The 21848-nt window shown below is 39.9% G+C and overlaps 1 protein-coding gene across 1 annotated transcript in view; it reads left to right on the top strand.

Annotated features, from left to right (window-relative positions):
• Positions 1-1521: 1521 nt before the first annotated feature.
• The window catches only part of CCDC30 (coiled-coil domain containing 30), a 121597-nt gene continuing 101270 nt past the window's right edge, over positions 1522-21848 (top strand). Inside the window, 4 exon segments of the mRNA XM_055342080.1 lie at positions 1522-1656; positions 1847-1991; positions 16491-16684; positions 20486-20575. Coding sequence (XP_055198055.1) covers positions 16652-16684; positions 20486-20575 — 123 coding nt within the window. The 5' untranslated portion in view covers positions 1522-1656; positions 1847-1991; positions 16491-16651.

The raw sequence follows: 21848 nt of genomic DNA, 5'->3' as shown, positions 1-21848 counted from the left end.
GCGGTTTGTCATAGGCGCCCCAGGCAGTGACAGACCTAGGCTTAAAATTCAGAACTCCTGACTCTCTCATTTAAGAATGAAGTTCTGGGGATCCCTCGGGTGGCTCAGTGGTTTCTGCTGCCTTCAGACCAGGGCGTGACCCTAGACACCTGGGATCCAGTCCCGCGTCAGGCTCCCTGCATGGAGCCTGCTTCTCCCTCTGCCTGTGTCTCTGCCTCTCTCTCTCTTCTCTGGGTCTCTCATGAATAAATAAATAAAATCTTATGAATGTGTAAGAAGATGTGGTTTATGTATACAATGGAATATTCCTCAGCCGTTAGAAACGACAAATACCCACCATTTGCTTCAACGTGGATGGACCTGGAGGGTATTATGCTGAGTGAAGTAAGTCAATCGGAGAAGGACAAACATTATATGGTCTCATTCATTTGGGGAATATAAAAATTAGTGAAAGGGAATAAAGGGAAAGGAGAGAAAATGAGTGAAAATATCAGCGAGGATGACAAAACATGAGAGACACCTAACTCTGGGAAATGAACAAGGGGTGGTGGAAAGGAAGGTGGATGGGGGGTTGGGGTAACTGGGTGATGGGAACTGAGGGGGGCACTTGACGGGATGAGCACTGGGTGATATGTGATATGTTGGCAAATTGAACTCCAAAAAAAAAAAAAAAAGAAACTAAAATATTAGACAATAGTCATGTGTAAGATTGAGGGACACTGAGGAATTAAAGCATTCTAAAGTCCATGTTCCTGCAAAATATTTTTTAAAAAAATGGCCTTGCAAGATAAAAACAACAACAAATTGATGAGAACTTATTAATGAAAGCAAGCTGAATTAAGTGAAATAAAATTAAAGATTTTTGTTGCATCTCAAAAAAAAATTTAAAGGTAAAAAAATAAAAATTAAAATTAATAAATAAAATCTTAAAAAAAAATGAAGTTCCTTCTAGAAAAATAAAACCAAGGTTATCAGGCCGGGTCTCCAACTTAAGGCCCTGGCGGGAAACTGCTTGAGGGTTATAAATGCCCGCTGACAAAACTTAGCCTCCAAGTAGGGACTCGCGGAGCTATGCTGTTACCATGGTGACGGCCCAGCCAATGGACTGAGCCGTACTTTCGTTCCTGCCGAGAGACCCCGCCCCGCGACCCGGAGACCAATGGGGTGCGCGATCTGCACAGGAAGGGCAGCCCCTGAGCCAATAGCGCGCGTCGTTTCTATGGTGCCCGCCGGAAGGGCGCCTCGGCGTCTCCGCGGCCAGCGCGGTTGCTATGACGCCGGGGCCGCCGCACACCTGCCGCTGGCGGCGGAGCTCAGTGACCCCGGGCCTCCGACTCCCCGAGAGGCAGCTGGCGGCCCAGTTCCCGAGGTTCCCGCGTTCCCGCCTCAGCCCCTTCTGCGTTCCTTTTCAGCGCTCCAGGTCTTTCCCGCTCTCGCCTGTATGGCCCGGAACGGGAGGGGAGGCTCTCCCGGCTCTGCCTTTGTCGTCGCGGCCCGGGCTGATGCCGCCTGAAGGGGGACTCGCCGGCCTCCGGGGACGCGGCCGCCGCGGGCCTTCAGGGCTGGGCCGCCGGCCGTACTCAGGCCTCGGGGCCCCTTCTCACCGCCCGGGCGAAGACTCAGCCCTGCGCCTCCACGGCCTGGCCTCCCCCGCTGGTAGGCTCGGGAACAAAGAACTGCCTTTTTCTGCCTTTTTTGGGGGGTTGGGGGGGGTATGTTCATCCTGCAGAACCCAGATTCCCGATGAAGCTCTGGAGAGGCCTTCTGTATCGTCAGCTGCAGGCGTCACCAAGTCAGTTACCTTGCGCCCTTCGAGCTACAACCTCCTCTTCTCTCATCCCCCCAGCGCCTGTCCTCCCACCCTGCTCATCCCACAGCCATCTCCACCCTCCCTCGTCCACGCTGTGCATCACTGACTGTGCATTGGTCTCCACCACGCCTGCCATCTGCAGACCGCCTCCCTCCGCCTTTCTGCTACGATGATGCTTCGGGTAGCTAAGTATCCCACATTCTCCAGCTCTGGAATCATTGGGAAGATTTTTTCCTTCTTCTTCTCTATTTCTCTGCGCTATGGCAAGCTTTCCTGGCTTGGGTAAACTAGACGGTAGCGTGGAGAAGCGCACATCGGTGAATACACACAGTAAATTTCTGCAGGCCCGGTGTGTTTTGAAAATCGGATGGGGAAAGTCAAAATGCATTTTTGCATTTTGCATTGTAGGCCCGTCCCAGGCTTACAGAAAGAAAGAAGATGGTTCCTTGCTCACGTGAATATTGTGTTAGGTATACGTGATGTATTCATGCGTGGGAAGAGATCATTGGAAATGATCAACTTTAAGCCCATACAAACACAATGCCTTGATAGGATCGAACTTTCTGGAGAGGAGTTGCTTGAAACAGTTCTTGTGCCTTCTTTTCATATGAGTTTCTCTCTTTTCTTTTTTTCTTTTTTTTTTTTTTTTTAAGATTTTATTTATTCATGAGAGACACAGAGAGAAAGAGAGAGGCAGAGACAGAGAAGCAGGCTCCATGCAGGGAGCCTGATGCAGGACTCCATCCCCAGACCCAGGATCATGCCCTGAACTGAAGGCAGACACTCAGCCACTGAGCCATCCAGGTGTCCCTCTTTCTTTCTTTTTAAAGATTTATTTATTTACTTTAGAGAGAGAACACGAGCACATGGGGGGCGGGACAGATAGTGGGAGAGAGACAATGCTCCAGCAGACTCCCCCCTGAGCAGAGCCAGAGGGGGTGGGTGGGCTATCTCAGGTCCCTGAGATCAAGACCTGAGGCAAATCAAGAGTTCCCTGCCCAACCAACTGAGCCACCCAGGTGCCCTTTCATGTCAGTTTCTTTTTTGTTAAGATTTTATTTATTTATTCATGAGAGACAGAGAGGCAGAGACACAGGCAGAGGGAGAAGCAGGCTCCCTGAGAGGAGCCTGATGTGGGACTCGATCCCCAGACCGGGATCATGACCTGAGCCAAAGGCAGATGCTCAACCACTGAGCCACCCAAGTGCCCTCGTGTCAGTTTCTTAACCAGAAAGTTCTTTGTGATGTGAGCCAAGAAACAGAAACAATGAGGAGTGATTGGAAAAAAAAAAAAAAAAAAAGTATTTCTAGCAAGGGAGTAGGCTTAAGAGTCCTAAAAAGACTGGAACATAGGACCTTAAAAATAGAATGAAATTCATTTAGAGCCAGTGCAATTTTTTTTTTTTTAAGTTGGAAAACTTTGCCTTAAAGTATGTGTTCCTTGTTGAGTCTTAACTATTTCTTTTTCAGTACTCAGGTTTAAATGAAAACTATTTCCCTGCATGAAGCAGGCTCCATGCAGGGAGCCGGATGTGGGACTCAATCCCGGGTCTCCAGGATCACACCCTGGGTTGAAGGTGGCACTAAACAGCTGAGCCACCTGGGCTGCCCAGATGTCTATAATTTTTAAATTATATTTGTGTAGAAGAGAAAGAAGAGTTAGGGTGAATGGCCTATCTGGGTATATGAGTTTTTGCAGGCATGCTATTGACTTCTTTTCCCTAATGTCACTCTAAGACCGTTAGATCTAAAACTCATCCTTTGCTCAGAGCCAGAAGATGTGCTATAGCATGAGGTATGGTCCTGGCCCTGTCATTGTGTTTTGAGGGCACTTGTAGGGGAGTTAAGAACAAGTAGCAAAGACTCTGCACCCATTCTCCTTGCCATATTTCCATTTAAAATTCTTTGTCTCAGTTTGCTTTGACAGTTTTACCAACTCATTCTTTACCTCTAGAAGTTTGGGGTGAGGGGACTCAAAAACTTTTTAAGATAGTTAATGAGCATTTATTCAATATCTGCTTTGTAGAGAATCATTTGCATGTATGCTTTGTTATGTGGGTAATTTTATTTTTTATTTAAAGATTTCTTTATTCATGAGAGACAGAGAGAGGCTGAGGGAGAAGCAGCCTCCCCACAGGGAGCCTAATGCAGGACTCAATCCCAGAACTCTGGGATCACAACCTGAGCCAAAGGCAGACGCTCAACCACTGAGCCACCCAGGTGCCCTGTTGTGGGATTTTAGGTGCAGTTCAGATGTTAGAGCATTTATAATTCAAATAATGGATTTTTTTAAAAAACGATTTTATTTATTGAGAGAGAGAGAGAGCGCGCACGAGGTGGGTGAGGGGCAGAGGAAGAGGGAGAAGCAGACTCTCTGCTCAGCATGATCCCTGAGATCATGACCTGCACTGAAGGCAGATGCCAAATAATGGATTTATATCACCTCAAGATCTGCTTTTTTAGAATTTTCAAATTACTTAACCATTGAGTCTCAGTGAACCAACCTCCTGGAAAAAAATGTGTGTTCTGGGATGTTGCAGGAAAACAGGCAGAGCGACCCAAATGTTCAAGTCATGGAGATATAAGCAGCTTGGTGGGGATCTGTAAGTATACTAGCGTGGAGGACTAATGTCAAAGTGTGGTAGAAGATAAGGCTATGGAGTAGGCAGGAAGCAGGTTGTGAAGAATCTCTGCTGCCCAGCCAAGGGGTGCGAACTCTTCCTGGAAGCAATGGGAATGATAAGCAGCAAGTGATTTTGCATTCAGGACAGTCAGTCTGAGGGCTTTGGATGGAGGCCAGCCTGGCAGCAGCACATCAGTTAAGGATGCAATTACACCAAACTGGACAGGAAGTGAGGAGATCTACACTAAGGCTTCCTATACTTCCACCCTTAGATAAGAGGTGGAATCTACACATTCAGGGACTGGTCGTTAATGAGAATGGGATAAATCAGAAGGCAGGGCCATGGATGACTCCCAGGTTTCTGGCTTGGGAAACTGTATCGATGGTGATTTTGTTAACTGTTGACTACAGAAGGAGAAGCAGGTGGAAGGGAAAGATGAATGGATTCAAGCTGAGTTGTTCATTAGACAATTGGATATGCATAGGTCTTAAATAGTAGACTCATTTTATGTTGTCTTCCTAGCCGACATCATCTTCTCTGGAATATGTACCTCTCCACCAATCCTTATTTAAAGAATAGGCTTTGGTGGCCATATTTGTACCCCTACTTCCAACCCATTCCAGTGACAATGGACTGAATGAGGATTGTAGAAACTAACTTTGGAGAGGGGGACACCGTTCATTGGATGAGCAAAAAATAACCAACTCTCCTGAATTTGAATTAGAAGACAAAGGACAGAAATGACTTAATCTGAAAAGTTACTAAGGCTTAACACATGAATGGCTATTTTTAGCCTGGCTGGTGAGCAAGCAGAGAAAAATCTATCCATGTGGAGAAGCAAGTAAATTGGGGCAGATTCACATGGAAACTAAGAGCTGAAAGACCTCAGGAGTCAGGATAGACTAGTCCAATCTAGTCCAGGGTGGGCTGTCCAGTTCCATATCCAGTTCCTATATAGTCATATGTATTTTCCAGTATATGCCCTTTTATCTTATTCTTTAATTAACCCTCCTACGATAGTTGGGATTGGTTGGCTGTGAGGGTCAGAAAACTCATAATTAAATGACTTGAAAAGATAGAACTTTATTTCTCCCAAGTAAGAGTAAAGAAGAAAGCTGTCCAGAACTGATAGGGCAGTGTCTTAAAATTGTCGGAGAATCAGATTTCTCCTCTCATGATAGTATATTATCTGTGGCAGGTGGCTTCTACCCCATGGTGTTCAGGATGGCTGCTCAAGCTTCAACTATCTTGTGTGTATTCCAGCCAGTAGAATGGAGGAAGGAGTGGGGAAGGGTGGTCTCATTCCTTTCTGGGCATTTCCTAGAGGTGGCTCACGATGCCATTTACATCCCATTGGTCAGAACTTAAATCACATGGCTATATCTAGCAGTGAGGCAGGCAGCCATGTGATCGTTCAAGAAATCAGTTACACTGTGGGAAAAGGGAAGAATAAATATTGGGGGACAACTGGCAGTCTTTGCCACACCCACTTGTGTTTGTTCTAACTTCAGTGTGTTTCTGTTTCTTCCCAATTTTTTCTAGATAGATCTGGAGTTTAGTAAAAATTGATTATTATTTAACCCTAACAACCCCATAAAGTAGGCATTATTAATAAACCATTTTATTTGAGAGTAAATAACAGTTGAAAGAAGTTAGGTGACTTGCTTAGTCACAAAGCTAGAGAGTGGTGGAGCCGAGGTTGAACCCAAATGTCAGACTCCTATATCCATGCTGTTAACCACTATGATAGCGAGAAAGGCAGAGAGCCAAAGACATGATTCTTAGGAATGGCATCCTTTCAAGGGGCTATGGAAGAAGAGGAGCCCGGGAAGAACACAGAGAAGGAAAGGCTGGAGAGGTAAAAGTAAAAACAGGAGAAAGTGATGTCACAGAACAGAGGATGGAAACACTTTCAAGGAAGAGGTGGACATACTGCAGAGAGATCACAGAAAAATTACAGAAACATGTCCAGTTTGTTTGGCATTTTGAAGGTTATTGGTAACTGATATCTTGAGTCTCATGCTAAGAACAGAAGCCAAAATGCGGTTGTTTGAGGAGGGGTAGACAAATTAAAAGGAGGACAGTAGCTTCAGAGGAATGTGGTGGGATCAAAGGAGGGTTATTTTTTATCTTTATTTTTAAGACCAGAAGCATCTTTTTTTTTTTTTAGAGAGAGAGAAAGAGAGAGTCCATGTGGGGAGGAGCAGAGAGTGAGGAAGAGAGAATCTTTTTTTTTACATTTAAAATTTTTATTTATTTATTTATTTATTTATTTATTTATTTATTTATTTTCATTTTCATTTTAAAAATTTAAATTAAATTTGCCAACATATAGTATAACACCCAGTGATCATCCCATGAATTGTTCTCCTCAGTGCCCATCACCTAGTTACCCTATTTCCCCACCCACCTCCCCTTCTGTAACCCTTTGTTTGTTTCCCAGAGTCAGGATTCTCTCATGGTTTGTCTCCCTTTCTGATTTTTCCAACTCAGTTCCCCTCCTTTGACTATTTCTTATATTCCACGTATGAGTGAAACCATATGATGATTGTCTTTCTCCGATTGACTTACTTCACTCAGCATCATACCCTCCAGTTCCATCCACAATGAAGCAAAAGGTGGGTATTCATCTTTTCTGATGGCTGAGGAATATTCCATTGTTTATATATAGAAAGAGAGAATCTTAAGCAGGCTCCACATCCAGGATGAAGCCTGATGTGGAGCTCAGTCTCATGACCCTGAGATCATGACCTGAGCCAAAAATCAAGAGTCAAACACTCAACCAACTAGCCATCTAGGCCCTCTGGGATGAGAAACATCTTGAGTGAAGAGCAAGAGATCAGTAGAGAGGGAGATCATGAGTATACAGAAAAGAAATGGCTTCCCTGAAGAAATTCTAGATGGGATGGGATCTAGAACACAGTTGAAGAGACTTGCTTTGATCAGGAGGATGGAAATCTCCATTGAGTGGAGAAAAAGCAAGGTCTCTAAAGACGAAGGCTGTATCTTGGTGTTAGGGAAGAAGCTGACCGAGTTTTATGATGACTTTAGTTTTACTAGTGCTGTGGGAGATAAGGTCATCTGCCAAAAGAAGGGAGAGGTGAGGTTTGGAGTTTAATGGGAGAGATGGAAGTTCTGAATAGTTGCTGAGTGAAATGGTAGCAGAATCTGGTAAAATACATAGATTGATCTGACAATAGAGAAGCTTGGCTCAGACTGCAGGCCATGATTTGTAATGGCTCCAGTTTGTTTTAGTTTTGCTTGTTTTATCTTTCTCTACTACCACTCAGCAAATGAAAATAGAGAATAGTCAAATGGTCAAGCTTTTGCAGGACTGGGATTTTCAGGGAAGGTAGGGACATGGAGCAAGATAACTGGGGACATTGATGAGAGATTGAAATGATCAACTATTGGGTCTAGGCTTGAGGGAGAAGCCAAAGTATCTGGTGGTTTGAGAGATGTTATGGCCTAGGGACAGGTCTTACTGCCATTGCAGAATAAGTACCGCTTAAGACAGCAATCATTTTATACTCATCAGTATATATGTGTGTGTGTGTGTGTGTGTATGTGTGTATGTGTATGTGTATAACAAATAATAACAAGTGTCGGCAAAGATTTGAAGAAATTGGAACCAACCCTTCTGCATCATATGGTGGGAACATAGAATGGCGTAGCCACTTTGGAAAACAGTGCGGCAGCTCTGCAAAAAGTTAAAAAGAATTATAACAATTCTACTTCTAGATATATACCGAAAACAATTGAAAGCAAGGACTTAACCAGATACTTGTACATTCCTGTTCACAACATGTTGATTCATACCAGTTGAAAGGTGGAAACAGCCCAAATGTCCATTAACAGATGAATGAATAAACAAAATGTGACACATATACACATGCAGACACACACTCACGTGCACACACACTCATGCTATTATTCAGCCTTAAAAGGGAGAAGGAAAACACGAGTGGGGACCAGATGATGGGAGTGGGATGGGGAGGAGCACAAGAAGATTTTTAACTACAACTCATGAGGAGGACACATGGGGTATAAAGATTCAGACCCGGATCTTTGTTCTTTCAGTGTGAGGTTCAGATGATAATTAGAATTCTATATATGTCCATTCTAACTGTTGATGTGAAAATGATGAGACTGAAGAACTTAGCAAGAAAGGAGAAAAATAGTAAAATATGATTTTGCTATCAACGCAAAACTGAGTATAGTTTGTGTAGACTATCTGGAGTACAGTAATCATTATGCATATCACTACAATTAGATTAACTTGGTTGAAAGTGATGTTTGGGGAGATGCCTGGATGGCTCGGTGGTTGAGCGTCTGCCTTCAGCTCAGGTCGTGATCCCGGGGTCCTGGGATCGAGTCCCACATCAGGCTCCCTGTATGGAGCCTGCTTCTCCCTCTGCCTATGTCTCTGCCTCTCTGTGTGTCTCTCATGAATAAATAAATAAATAAAATCGTAAAAAAAGAAAAAAGTGACGTTTGGGGCACCTGGGTAGCTCAGTCGGTTAAGTGTCTGCCTTCGGCTGAGGTCATGATCCTGGGGTTTTGGGATTGAGCCCTTCATAGGACTCCCTGCTCAGCAGAGTCTGTTTCTCCCTCTCCCCCACTCCACCCCGTTCTCTCTCTCTCTCTCTCTCTCTCTCTCAAATAAATAAATAAAATCTTTTTAAAAAAGTTTGTCATATTCACAGTTAAAGGTTCTAATAACAGAGAAACACAGATCATCAATCAGAAATTTATCTTTCACCCACCATTATAGTGTAAGCTGTTTTGTAGCATGACTACTTTTAACTTAAAAAACTAAAGATAAAAAAAAAAAAACTAAAGATAATATTGATGGCAGGCTTGTATCAAGAAGTTTTGGAAGAGAACCGAGTGAGTTAGAAGTCAGCAAAAATTCAAGCCATGTTCTGAGAGCACAGTCATTCCTTGGTACTATGGAATCAATGAGTTCTCTAGCTTCCAGAGTCTTTTTATCTCTCAAATTCAATTGAGGGAAAAAGGCTTCTTTGGAATTTATAACTTTGCAAGGGGCCTTTGGGTGATTTTCAGATTACTAAATTGTAAACTTCAGAACTGGGCATACAGAAAAGCTTGTATTTTTTTTAAAACAGACATTTGGGGGATCCCTCGGTGGCTCAGCGGTTTGGCGCCTGCCTTTGGCACAGGGCCTGATCCTGGAGTCCTGGGATCAAGTCCCACATCGGGCTCCTGCATGAGCTTCTCCCTCTGCCTGTGTCTCTGCCTATCTCTGTGTGTGTGTGTCTCTCATGAATAAATAAATAAAATCTTAAAAAAAATAAGACAGACATTTGCATTATCTATCATGTATCTATCTATATCATGTCATCATGTCTTTTTTTGTGTTGGCTTTTCATGTAAATGTTCATCATAACTGGACAACATATCCATTAACAGGAGAACTGAACGATACTTTGTACAGAGTCTAACTCTAGGTGTATATATGCACCAGCTTACTTGCATGCTCAGCTGTATGCGTGTGTATGCATGCATGTGCCTACACATACACTTATCTCTTTTACAAAGGGACAAGTTCAGTTAGAATATGTACTGCATCATCTCAAGAAAGAAGGAACTAAACCTCTTGTTGCTACAGAAGAACCACTCTATTTTGTTTGGTGCTTATTCCAGAACAGTGAAGACGGGCTGAGCACTGCTAACCAGAAATTTAGAAGAGCTTATGGTGAAGCACATGGAAGAAATGAAAGAAGTGAGAACTAATAATATAAAGTTTTAAGATATCTATGATTTTGTTCGTTGTCCTTCATTACATTGACACATTAAAAACCAACATTTGAATATTCCTGTGTAGTGTGCAAAGCACTTGGCACATACGTTTTTGTTTTCTTTCCTTGAAACGTGCCAACAGTCTGTCTGTTTTCATTTCCAGTAGAGTACACCTACAGGTTATCACCTAGGGATGACTGGTTAGATATCCAAATAGGTCTGCTTAGGGTGGCTTGCAATATCTTTGTAAATTCATCCTTGTTTCAATAACTGACTCGTTAGCTGACTCTCATGCTTTTATAGCTTGGAGGCTTAGAAACCTGATTAGTCATGTACTGTGAGTGGATCTGTTTCTCAAAGGTGACCTTATATTAACTACACTCGCAGAGAAGTTTGTAGAAAAATAGATAGCAGCTTACTAATTGACAAAAAGAAATGTAATTGCCACAGGAACCAGGCACGCATGTCCTGTGGCTGATGGATTCTTTGTCTACAGGTACATTATATTACAGATGTTTACTTGTTGAACAAATGATTATAATTTTTCTAGCACTGGCTAAGATAATCACAATAGGGCTCTCTATAGCTGTCCTTATTTCTCGACCTGTTATAGGCTAGAACCAGGGTAACTAGCCCTTAGATGAGTAGGTAATGGCATCTTTTGACCTTCTTATCACTCTTTTGATGTTTCCAATACTGATCAACCTACTTTTTGACATATTCTTTCTTTAAATGAGTTAAAAAAAATACTCTCTCAGGTTGTTTGGAAATCACTCTGCTGTGTTCAACATCTGAGCTCAGATAGGCAACTTACTGATTTTTAAATTTAACTCTTAGAGGACAATTTGATTTTCAAACTCTTAAAGAAGAATGCAGCTCCTTTAGAACAAAAGCAGGACAGCATAATAGACCATAAACTTTAACATTAGGCAGATGGGGGTGAAAAATTGCCTTTACTACTGTCTTTCTGTGTAAGTTAGATAACTTCTTTGAACTTGAAATTCCTCATCTATACGTTGAGGATTGATAATAGCTTCTTCAAAGAGATGTGTGATGTTTACACAGGTTAAAGTACATAAAACATTTCACACACATGTATTTGACACCTAGCAAGTACTCAATTATAGCTGTTATATTAAGAAACAGGTATTATTGTTCCTGCCATTTTGAAGAGAAAGAAATTGAAGACCAGCAGGAAGTTATAAAGTTAAGAGGCAGTGCTGTGTTACCTCTGCTATACCATTCAGCTTTTTCTTCATATTGCAAGATGTTGTCCAGTAGATTTCAACACAGTTCAGCAAAATGCAATTCAGTTACTTTGGCAGTCTACTTCTAAGCACTTTGGCACGTAGGCTAGAGCTCAGCCTCTGGGTCTGGCCGGGCAGTGTGAAGTCTAGCCCCTCCCCTTACTTCCTGCATGACGAGGCAAATCCCCTAGGCCTCCAGCAGCCTGCTTCCTCCCCTAGAAAGTGAGAGGGTAATAGTCTCATAAGATTGTAGTGAAAATGAAGGCTTTGATCTCCTTACTCTAGTGTCTGGAGCATCGAGTCAGCTTTTAATCTATTATTATGAACTCATAAAAGTACCTTTTAGGAAGCTGCCATATTAACCAGAAGCTATTTTTAAAAAATACTCAACAATTGATTTTTTTTTTTTCAAAAAAAATTTTTTTTGAAGATTTTATTTTTTCATGAAAGACACACAGAGAGGCAGAGACACCGGCAGAGGGAGAAGCAGGCTCCATGCAGGGAGCCCGATGTGGGACTCGATCCCAGGTCTCCAGTATCACAATCTGGGCTGCAGGCAGCGCTAGACCACTGAGCCAGCTGGGCTGCCCTCAACAATTGATTTTACTTAAATCTTATGTTAAGATTTCAGGCATCACCATCTTTGTTAACATAGGAATATAAACAGTTATTGTGGGGATTTTTCTCTGTTCGTGGGTATCATTTTTTATTTCCTAAACTATAGATAAGGAGACTTGATTTCAAACCTGATATGTTAATGGGGAAAAAATTAGAGATTGTGAGTGTCTGTGAAATTTGTGATGGTGTGTCATCATGTCTGTGGGAAACGGTCTGTTAACATAAAACAGCTGGAAGGAAGTTTAGGGAGGGAAACTCACATGTAAGGAAAGCCAAGTTTTCTTTTTATTTCTTAGATTAGGGACATGATAGTACGGTGATCTCTTAATGACTCTTTCACTTTATAGATTCGATGTAGGTTACTATATGGACTAAGAGTAAGAAAATGTGTTATTTTCTTTTTAGGTTAAAAAGTATGCAAGTCCGTAACTTAATAGAGGAAAGAGAAGTATTTTCTCACAATTGTGAAAAGGAAAACAAACAGCTTAGACATGTGGTTAAAGAACTCCAACCCAAACAGGGTAATCTTTCCTTTTGTAAAAATGTGAAGTTTATTTTTTTTCTACTTCTAAAAATAATATGTGACAAATTTGGGAAATGCATAAAAGTAGAAGGAAGGGGGAAAATTACTATATAATCCTCCACTCCAAGAAAAGTACTTATAATGTTTTGAGTGTATTTTCTGCTTGGTGTTTTAAATTATCGATTCTGAAATAGTCAGGAATGTGTGTGAGAGAGTACAGGATGGTTATTTCCTTCAGTGTCTATTCTGCTACTTACTACACTATGTCATAGTGACCTGTGTCAGCTCCTCTGGGCCAGAGATCATGCCCTGATCGTAGTGGTTTCTGTGTTCCCACAGCACCTGCCTTGTAAAGAACTAGCACATTAAGCAATGTTCGTCCCTTAATAATAATAAAAATAAAGTAATAAATGTAATAAATAATAATAAAATAATAATAATAATAAATAATAGGAAATATTTATTTAAGTACTACAGAGCTACAAGAGAAGACCTGGATAGAACCCCTTTAGAATATTTTGGGTTTTTTTTAACCTCACAAATTATATATGATTATTACTAGTGTTGGTGATTATTTATATTTACCACACATTTATTGTTTTCTTTGCTCAGCATTTTCCCTTGCATCTCAGATATTCCATATATTCCATTTGGAATCATTTTAAAACTGTCATGAGGGTCTGCTGATGGAAGTTTTCTCTTTATTTTGAATCTCATATGGAGGGGTTGAGTGAAGTATAGAACATATTTCATCTGTTCGGCACTCTTGCTTCATTTATTTTCCTTTCTTGTTTTCCATTGAGTATACTGAATTTTCTTCTGCTGCTTTAAAAGTTTGCATTCTATTTTTGTTTGTATGGTAGTTGCATTTTTTAAAAAGATTTTATTTACTAATGGGAGACATAGAAAGGCAGAGACATAGGCAGAGGGAAAAGCAGGCTCCCCATGGGGAGCACAAGCAGGACTCCATCCTAGGACCCCAGGATCACAATCTGAGCCCAAGGCAGATGCTCACCCCTGAGCCACCCAGCTGCCCCAGTAGTTGCATTTTTAAGAGTTTTTCAATTTCTTCTGGCATTTTTAGTTATTCTCAGCAAGAGGTTGGTTCAGGGCTCTAATCTGCTATTCTGTGAGAAATGGAAGATACTGTTATGTCCTGCTGCCAACATAAATTAGCTCATGAAATATTGGTAAATAAGGGAATGATGTCATTTTAACGCAGAAGTTCATATACAGTGTACCCCAGCATGTTAATGATTTGGGCTTACCAGCAAGCATTGGAGTTTATACATGAAGCTAATTTGTCCCAGAGTCTCCTTTGGAATTCAGTTGGGCCACATGTTTCTCCTTGGAAGTGCTTATGCCAAGATATCCCTAATCTTTGAGCATTTTGCCTTTGTTTTCATAACTCCACAGACTCAACTCTTTTAGCTCACCTTTACAGCAAGCCTGATTTTTTAAAAGAAGATAAAAGTCCTATATTTACTATAGTATTTCTTTGTTTTTTTAGGAATTTGATGTATCTCTTTAAATGTACCAGTATAATTATTAGGATTGTCAGTGTTTTTTATAGCACTCCAGTTACACAATGATAGAAGTTTGGAATTGTCTGTACCAATCTGTTGCTTCAATAAACTTTATTATTTTTAGCAAGCAGTTTGCAAAATACAAGTTTGTTTTAAAAACATAAAAATCACTGCAGAAATGCTTCTATAGTTAGGGTATTTTTTGAAGGTAGGGGTAATATGATTTGATAATGGATATAATGTTAGGTGGGAGAAAAGGGGAGAAATCACTGGTGACCCAAAGCCTTATGGCTGAGTGGTTGGATATTAGAGGTCCAGCTTCTTAGGTTGGGGAGCCTATGGGAGGTTCCATTTGGGGAAGACAGTAAAGAGTTTGCCTTTGGACATGTACATTTCGATGCATGTATTAGATATCCAAGTGGAAATGTCAAGTAGACAATTGTGTATGTTTGGAAGGCACCGCAAGCTAGAGCTGTGAATTTGGGAGTCATCAGCAAATAGCCAACACCTAAAGCCTTGGGACTATAGACGGTTATCTGGGGAATGAAAAGAAGATTAAGGGCTGGGCCCTTGGAATTTCTATGTTTAGAGGTTGGAAAGGGGAGAAATTAGTCAAGGAGTCTGAGAAGGAGTGGCACGCATGGTAGTAAGAAAACCAACAGAGTATGATGTCGCAGGGAGAAATGATGAAAGCCTGTTATCTTTGAGATAAGTGGGAATAGGATCCAGTGCACAAGGGGAGAGTCTGGCCTTAGGATCAAGGGTAGTTTGTTAAATCTCACAAGATGGAAGAGTATGTGGGAATTGGCAGATACGATAAGAAGAGTTTGTGGAAATTGGAGTGCTGCTTTTTTCTCAGGGAAATAGGAAGCAGGGTATTCAGCTGAGAGTGAGGATGGGTAAGGAGGTGTTGGAGACTTGAGGAGAAAGAGTAATGAAATAATGGTCTACATCTCTAGATAATGAGAGAGAGAATTCCAGGGAACTATGGGAGGATTGGTGGACAACAAGGATCCACTTGAGGTGAGTAGTGAGTAGACATGAATTTAGAGTGAAACCAATTGCCACTGGCTGTGTGGTTTTTCTCCAGCTACACTCAGCTTCTAGAGTGAGGTGCAGGAGAGGTAAAGGGTTAGATTTAATAGGCTGGAGTTCTGTCAACTAAGTGTAATGGAGAAAGAGGAGCAAGAAGTTGTGAGTATTTTCAAGGGGGTGATTAGGGACACCTGGGTGGCTCAGTGGTTAAATGACTGCCTTTGGCTCAGATTGTGATCCTGGAGTCCCAGGATTGAGTCCCGCATCAGGCTTCCTGCATGGAGCCTGCTTCTCCCTCTGCCTGTGTCTCTGCCTCTCTCTGTGTGTCTCTCATGAATAAATAAGTAAATCTAAACAAAAAATCAAGGGAGTGATTATAATGATGAACTGATTAGATGAACCTAGGTTGGTAAGAAAGTAAATGAGGACAGGAGTGGGATGAGGAACGTTAAGAAGTGTTTAAAGCTAGTGGATTATAGTTGCCATTATGGTCAAAAACTTGTTGACATCTAGCTACCAGAAGTACATAGGAAAGGATGATTGGAGAATGGGATGCTTGAAATTGAGACTAGGGAGTTGCTGCTAACAACAAGGTCTAGAGAATATCTGTGGAGTAGAAGCTGAGATGAGGCAGCAGGCTCAATCTGAAGTTAGTTGGTGAAGAGACTGAGAAGCCAAAGCACTAGAATAATCTACCTGAATATTGAAATCACCAAGAATTTTGGCAGGGACTAGTTAAGTAACCTTATACAAACTAGTTGGCTTATTGGTGCCTGCATCCTTGTCTCATAAATGGAATAATCACGTTCCCTACCTAAATGGATTGTTGCAGGGATTAGATTACATAAATTTACCTTAAATTTATGCTGCCACATAGTAAGCACTCAATAAAACAACAAATTTTAAAGTTACACAACAGTAAGAATATCTACCACTTGGGATCCCTGGGTGGCGCAGCGGTTTGGCGCCTGCCTTTGGCCCAGGGCATGATCCTGGAGACCCGGGATCGAATCCCACGTCAGGCTCCCGGTGCATGGAGCCTGCTTCTCCCTCTGCCCCCCTCTCTCTCTCTCTGTATGACTATCGTAAATAAATAAAAAAAATTAAAAAAAAAGAATACCACTTTTGAGAACCTTTTCCCACTACTTTTTTTGTTGTTGTTATTATTTCTGAAAGTTTGCAAACACTCTGAAGAGATGGGGAGAAGAGTGGTAGTAGCAGTATAGCTAATTAAAAAAAAATTAACTTGCTATTTAACTAAGAGCACACTTAACACCTTATAACAGCAGTTTTTTTGCCTGCATTCCTTTTAACAGTTTTGTTTCTGTTATTTCTTCTTAACAGAAGTGCAAATAAAAGAGATTGAAGAAGTGTTGTCTCAAGAGGGTTTGTCTGAAATAGCTCTGGGCAGCCCCAGGGAGCAGATTGAGTACTTACTGGTAGAAAGAAGCACATTCTCGAGAAAACTGGAAACTGGGGGCCCCAAGCCAGAGTCCCAAAGACATATGGCCAGTCACCTACAGGAAAGACTTGCCCAGGTATTCTGAAATTAACTAGGTAGTTGAATAAGAGGCAGGCCAGTTTTTTGTTTCTTTCTTTAATAATTCATTGATTAAATGATCAGGAAGTCAGTTTTAATAATGCTTACATATATAGGGTGGGTTTTTTGTTTGTGGTGTTTTTTTTTTTTTAACGATTGACTTATTTGTTTGAGAGAGACAGTGCGCGCGTAAGCCAGTTGGGGGAGCTGCAGAGGGAGAAGGAGGAAGATAATCTTTTTTCCCCCAAGGTTTGTGTTGTAATTTTATTTTTTATTATCATTTTTTATATAAATTTATTTTTTATTGGTGTTCAATTTGCCAGCATATACAATAACACCCAGAGCTCATCCCATCAAGTGTGGAGGTTCCTCAAAGAGTTAAAAATAGACCTGCCCTACGACCCAGCAATTGCACTGCTGGGGATTTACCCCAAAGATACAGACGCAATGAAACGCTGGGACCCCTGCACCCCAATGTTTATAGCAGCAATGTTCACAATAGCCAAACTGTGGAAGGAGCCCCGGTGTCCATCGAAAGATGAATGGATAAAGAAGATGTGGTTTATGTATACAATGGAATATTCCTCAGCCATTAAAAACAACAAATACCCATCATTTGCTTCGAAGTGGATGGAACTGGCGGGTATTATGCTAAGTGAAATAAGTCAATTGGAGAAGGACAAACATTTTATGGTCTCATTCATTTGGGGAATATAAAAAATAGTGAAAGGGAATAAAGGGGAAAGGAGAAAAAATGAGTGGGAAATATCAGAAAGGGAGACAGAACATGAGAGACTCCTAACTCTGGGAAACGAACTAAGGGTGGTGGAAGGGGAGGTGGGCGGGGTGGGGGTGGGGGTGACTGGGTGAGGAAGACAATCTGAAGCAAACTTCCCTACTCAGTGGGGAGCAAGATGTGGGGCTCCATCCAAGGACTCTAAGATCCTGACCTGAACCAAAACCAAGAGCTGACCACTCAACCAACTTTGCCACTCAGGCACTCCAAATATATAGCTTTTATGTTTGGAGGAACATCTCTGCCACTTGTTTGTGGTATGACCTTGAGCAAGTTAGTGAACTTTTGTGAGTCTTGATTTTCTCATCTATAAAATCTGAGATCAACTTAACTACTCCACGAGGTTATCATGAAAATGAAATAACATGTATAAGACTCTAGAATAGTACCTCACATATTAATTAGCATTATTTTGGGTTTTTTTTTCCTCCACAGAAATATATAATAAAAAGTGAAAGATTTATGCCATCTGAAGAGAAATCAGAATATTAATTAGCATTATTGTTAATTGTTTATCGAGAACTTTCCATCTGCCAGGCTCTGTCCCAGTGGATGTAGAAACAAAGTCAAGTTAGACATGATTTGGGCTTGCAAGGAACTTACAAGCTAATGGATGGAAGAAAAAAGCCAGTGATTATAGTTCAGTGTATAAAGTCCCATGATAAAGGAAGGCACAGAAGGCTGGGGAAACTGAGAGGAGGGGCTGAGTCAGATGTGATAGGTGACCGAAAAACATCTTCCATCTCTCATCTTCCAGAGGAGATGCTGAGTAGTATTTTGAAAGCTCAATATGTATCAGCTACGTAAAGATGCTGGGAAAGGCATTCCTAGCAGAGGAAACAATGTGTTATTACATGGTGGTTCACGGAAGTGAATGCTAAGTAATGTGGCTGGAGATGTGTTCAGGAACTACATCATGGTGAGATTCATACACTAATCTCAAATTAGGACTCAGCACCCAGCAGTGTTCCTGAACCATACTAGAGGCATAAAAACATTTTTTTAAAAGATTTTATTTTTCAGGGATCCCTGGGTGGCTCAGCGGTTTGGCGCCTGCCTTTGGCCCAGGGCACGATCCTGGAGTCCCAGGATCGAGTCCCATGTCGGGCTCCCGGCATGGAGCCTGCTTCTCCCTCCTCCTGTGTCTCTGCCTCTCTCTCTCTCTGTGTCTATCATAAATAAAAATAAAAAAAATAAATATTTTTTAAAAAAGATTTTATTTTTCAGTAATCTCTAAACCCAACAGGTTGCTTGAACCCACAACCCCAAGATCAAGAGTTGCAGGCTATGCATATTGAGGCAGCCAGGTGCACCAAGGCATAAAAACATTTAATGGACTTTGTTATAGAAGGTCTGGAGAGGCACTAAATACTTTTAAGAGGAAAGAGTAACAATCTGATTCATGTTATTACAAAATCTAGGATTTTGATTTTTGATTGTATTGAATCAGCTTAAGAGGAATTTACTATCTTACAATATTGATGTGATCTGTGATCATAGAATATCCATTTATTTTTTAATGTATATAAGTAAAGTTTTATGATTTTCCCCACAAACTCTTGTACTCTTGTTACATTTTTTCTTAGGTACTTCATATTACTTCACATTTTTGGATGCTATTAATAGCAAATGTTATCTTCTTAAAAAGAATTTAATATTCTAACTATCTGTGGCTGGTATTTAAAAATGCAATTATTTTATACTGACTTATATCTAACATTGTTGCTAAAGTTTTTTATTCCTTTTACTTATTTATAAACCACTTTTTCCTCTTTATTTTTATTTATTTATTTAAGTAGGCTTCACACCCAGTGTGGGGCTTCAACTTACAACCCCAGATCAAGAGTCATGTACTCTACCAACTGAGCCAGCTAGGTGCCCCTCTTATTCATTTTAATAATTTATTAGAAGATTTAAAATATGTTCTACCTGTACAATCATATTATCTGAGAATAATGATACTTTCATTTCTTCTGTTTCAGTCCTTATTCTTTCCATTCTTTCTCTCTCTCTTATTTTTTTATTTTTTTTTCTCTCTCTCTTTTAAAGACTTTATTTATTTGACAGAGAGAGAGAGAGAAAGAGAGCACAAGCAGGAGAGTAGTGGGCAGAGGGAGATGGAGAAGCAGGCTCTCCACTGAGCGGGGAGCCCCATGCAGGGCTTGACCCAGGATCCTGGGATCATGACCCAAGCTGAAGGCGATTGAGCCACCCAGGCACCTCTCATTTCTTTTTCTTGCCTTTTACTGGGTAGGCCCTCTAGTATTACCTTGAAATTAATGTTATTAGTAGTATTAAATAGTATTTTCATCTTGTTATTAATATCAGAGAAAGCATTCAGTGATTCATTATTAAGTATGATGTTTGCTAAAGGTTTTGTTTCAAATGGTACTGTTTATGTATCATTTATACTCTTGTTTCTAGTTTGCTAAGAGTTTTTTATAGTCATTGATGATGAAATAATTTAAAACTTGAATCTGTTAATGGGAAAATTTTGTTGATTTATTTTTCTAATGCTAAACCTATTTTGCATTCCTAGGATAAATCCAACTTGTTAATGATATTTTATCCTTCCTAGATATTATCAGGTTAGATTTGATAAAGTTTTAATCTATGTTTATGAATAAGAAGATTGCCCTGTGATTTTTCTTTCTCCTGTTATCTTTGTTGGGTTTTAATCTCAAGGTTTGGCTAGCCAGTGTTAACCAGTCATTTTTCATTATTGCCTCTGTAATGAGATTTTTTAGATTTACTACTACTGTAGAGTTCTAGATACTGTAGGCATATCATGCTTTGTACATAAGAAGAGTAAGATTTTTTTTGCTCCTGTAGAAACCAATTTTCACTCCTTTGGGGATGATATTGTCTCATTGAGAATGGATAGCCTAGCCTCATAAAATGGATTGGACTGTGTCCCTTTTTTTTCTTTTTTAAAAAAATTTAAATGACATTTTTTTTACAAAGACTGATGCAAGTTTCATTTATCTCTTATTATTTATTTAGGAGACATTTGAACAAATCTACCAGCCTCTGCAAAGAAAACATGAGAAATATCAGGAACCTGTGCAGCAATCTGAAAAAATTTTGAGTGAGGTAAAAAAAAAAAAAAAAAAAAAAAAGAATCCTTCACTTAATAATCACAGCTAATTACACATTAGTTTTTACCAAGTATTTTGTTTGAATATATTAAAATATATGCTGTGAAAATTATAAAATTATACGTAAAAGTATTGTAAACATATCACGAAGATTTGGGAAGAAAAAAATTAATAGCTAATTTTTATTGAATGTATCAAAATTTAAACAATCAATATGTGTTATATCCTTTGAAAAATCACTTTGGGATAATACATACTTCTTCCCAAATATGTTTGGAGCCCTTTTTTGGGGGTAGTCTTTTGATATATACAGCACATTATTTTAAGTATAATCAATTCTCCTCATATAATTAAACTTTCTAATCTGAGAAAATGTTATTAAGTGCTAAATCCAGTAAATAAGCTATGTGCTAGAAATTTAACTGCAGGAAATAACCCAAGATAAATGTATATGGATAAAACTGTATATCATAGTATTATTTTAAATAGCAAAAATTGGAAACTACCAAATATTTAAATAATTATATAAATCATATTACTCCTACTTTGGAACATTATATAGCTTTTAAAAATTATCATTACAAAATCTGTACAGTTATTTGGGAAATGTTCCTCATATAATGTTAAATGAAAAAGACAAACATGTATGTAGATTGGGATTATGACTACATAAAAAATGTATATAAATAAAAAATACTGCAAGGATATATACCAATATCCTAGAAGTGATTTTGTTATGCAGATGGTATTTTGGTTGTCTTTCAGAAATAGTTGTATGATGATTATATAAATAATACATATTTTAGGGATCAAAAGCAAGGTATAATTGAAACTGAATTTCTTAGCTTTTAAAATACTTTGAAGGGATCCCTGGGTGGCGCAGCGGTTTAGCGCCTGCCTTTGGCCTAGGGCACGATCCTGGAGACCCGGGATCGAATCCCACATCGGGCTCCCGGTGCATGGAGCCTGCTTCTCCCTCTGCCTGTGTCTCTGCCTCTCTTTCTCTCTCTGTGTGACTATCATAAATAAATAAAAATTTTAAAAAAATAAAAATAAAATAAAATACTTTGAAAATAATTGCAGAAAAGGAGTTATAAACATTTGAGTGTGTTCATATCTTGAAATTAAATGTGAAAGCATTTTATAAACTGTATTTAATGGACCATATACATAAGGATTTTTTTCTCTCTTTTTTGCCAGATGATACTCATTTTTATGATAAAATTTCTATTTTTTATAATCATATAATCATAAACTCTTATTTTTTT

The sequence above is a fragment of the Nyctereutes procyonoides genome, unplaced genomic scaffold (assembly GCF_905146905.1).
Source record: "Nyctereutes procyonoides isolate TBG_1078 unplaced genomic scaffold, NYPRO_anot_genome, whole genome shotgun sequence".
In the NCBI taxonomy this organism is placed as follows: domain Eukaryota; kingdom Metazoa; phylum Chordata; class Mammalia; order Carnivora; family Canidae; genus Nyctereutes; species Nyctereutes procyonoides.
Note: the sequence above shows the minus strand (reverse complement) of the source record. Positions and strands in the feature narration are given on the sequence as shown.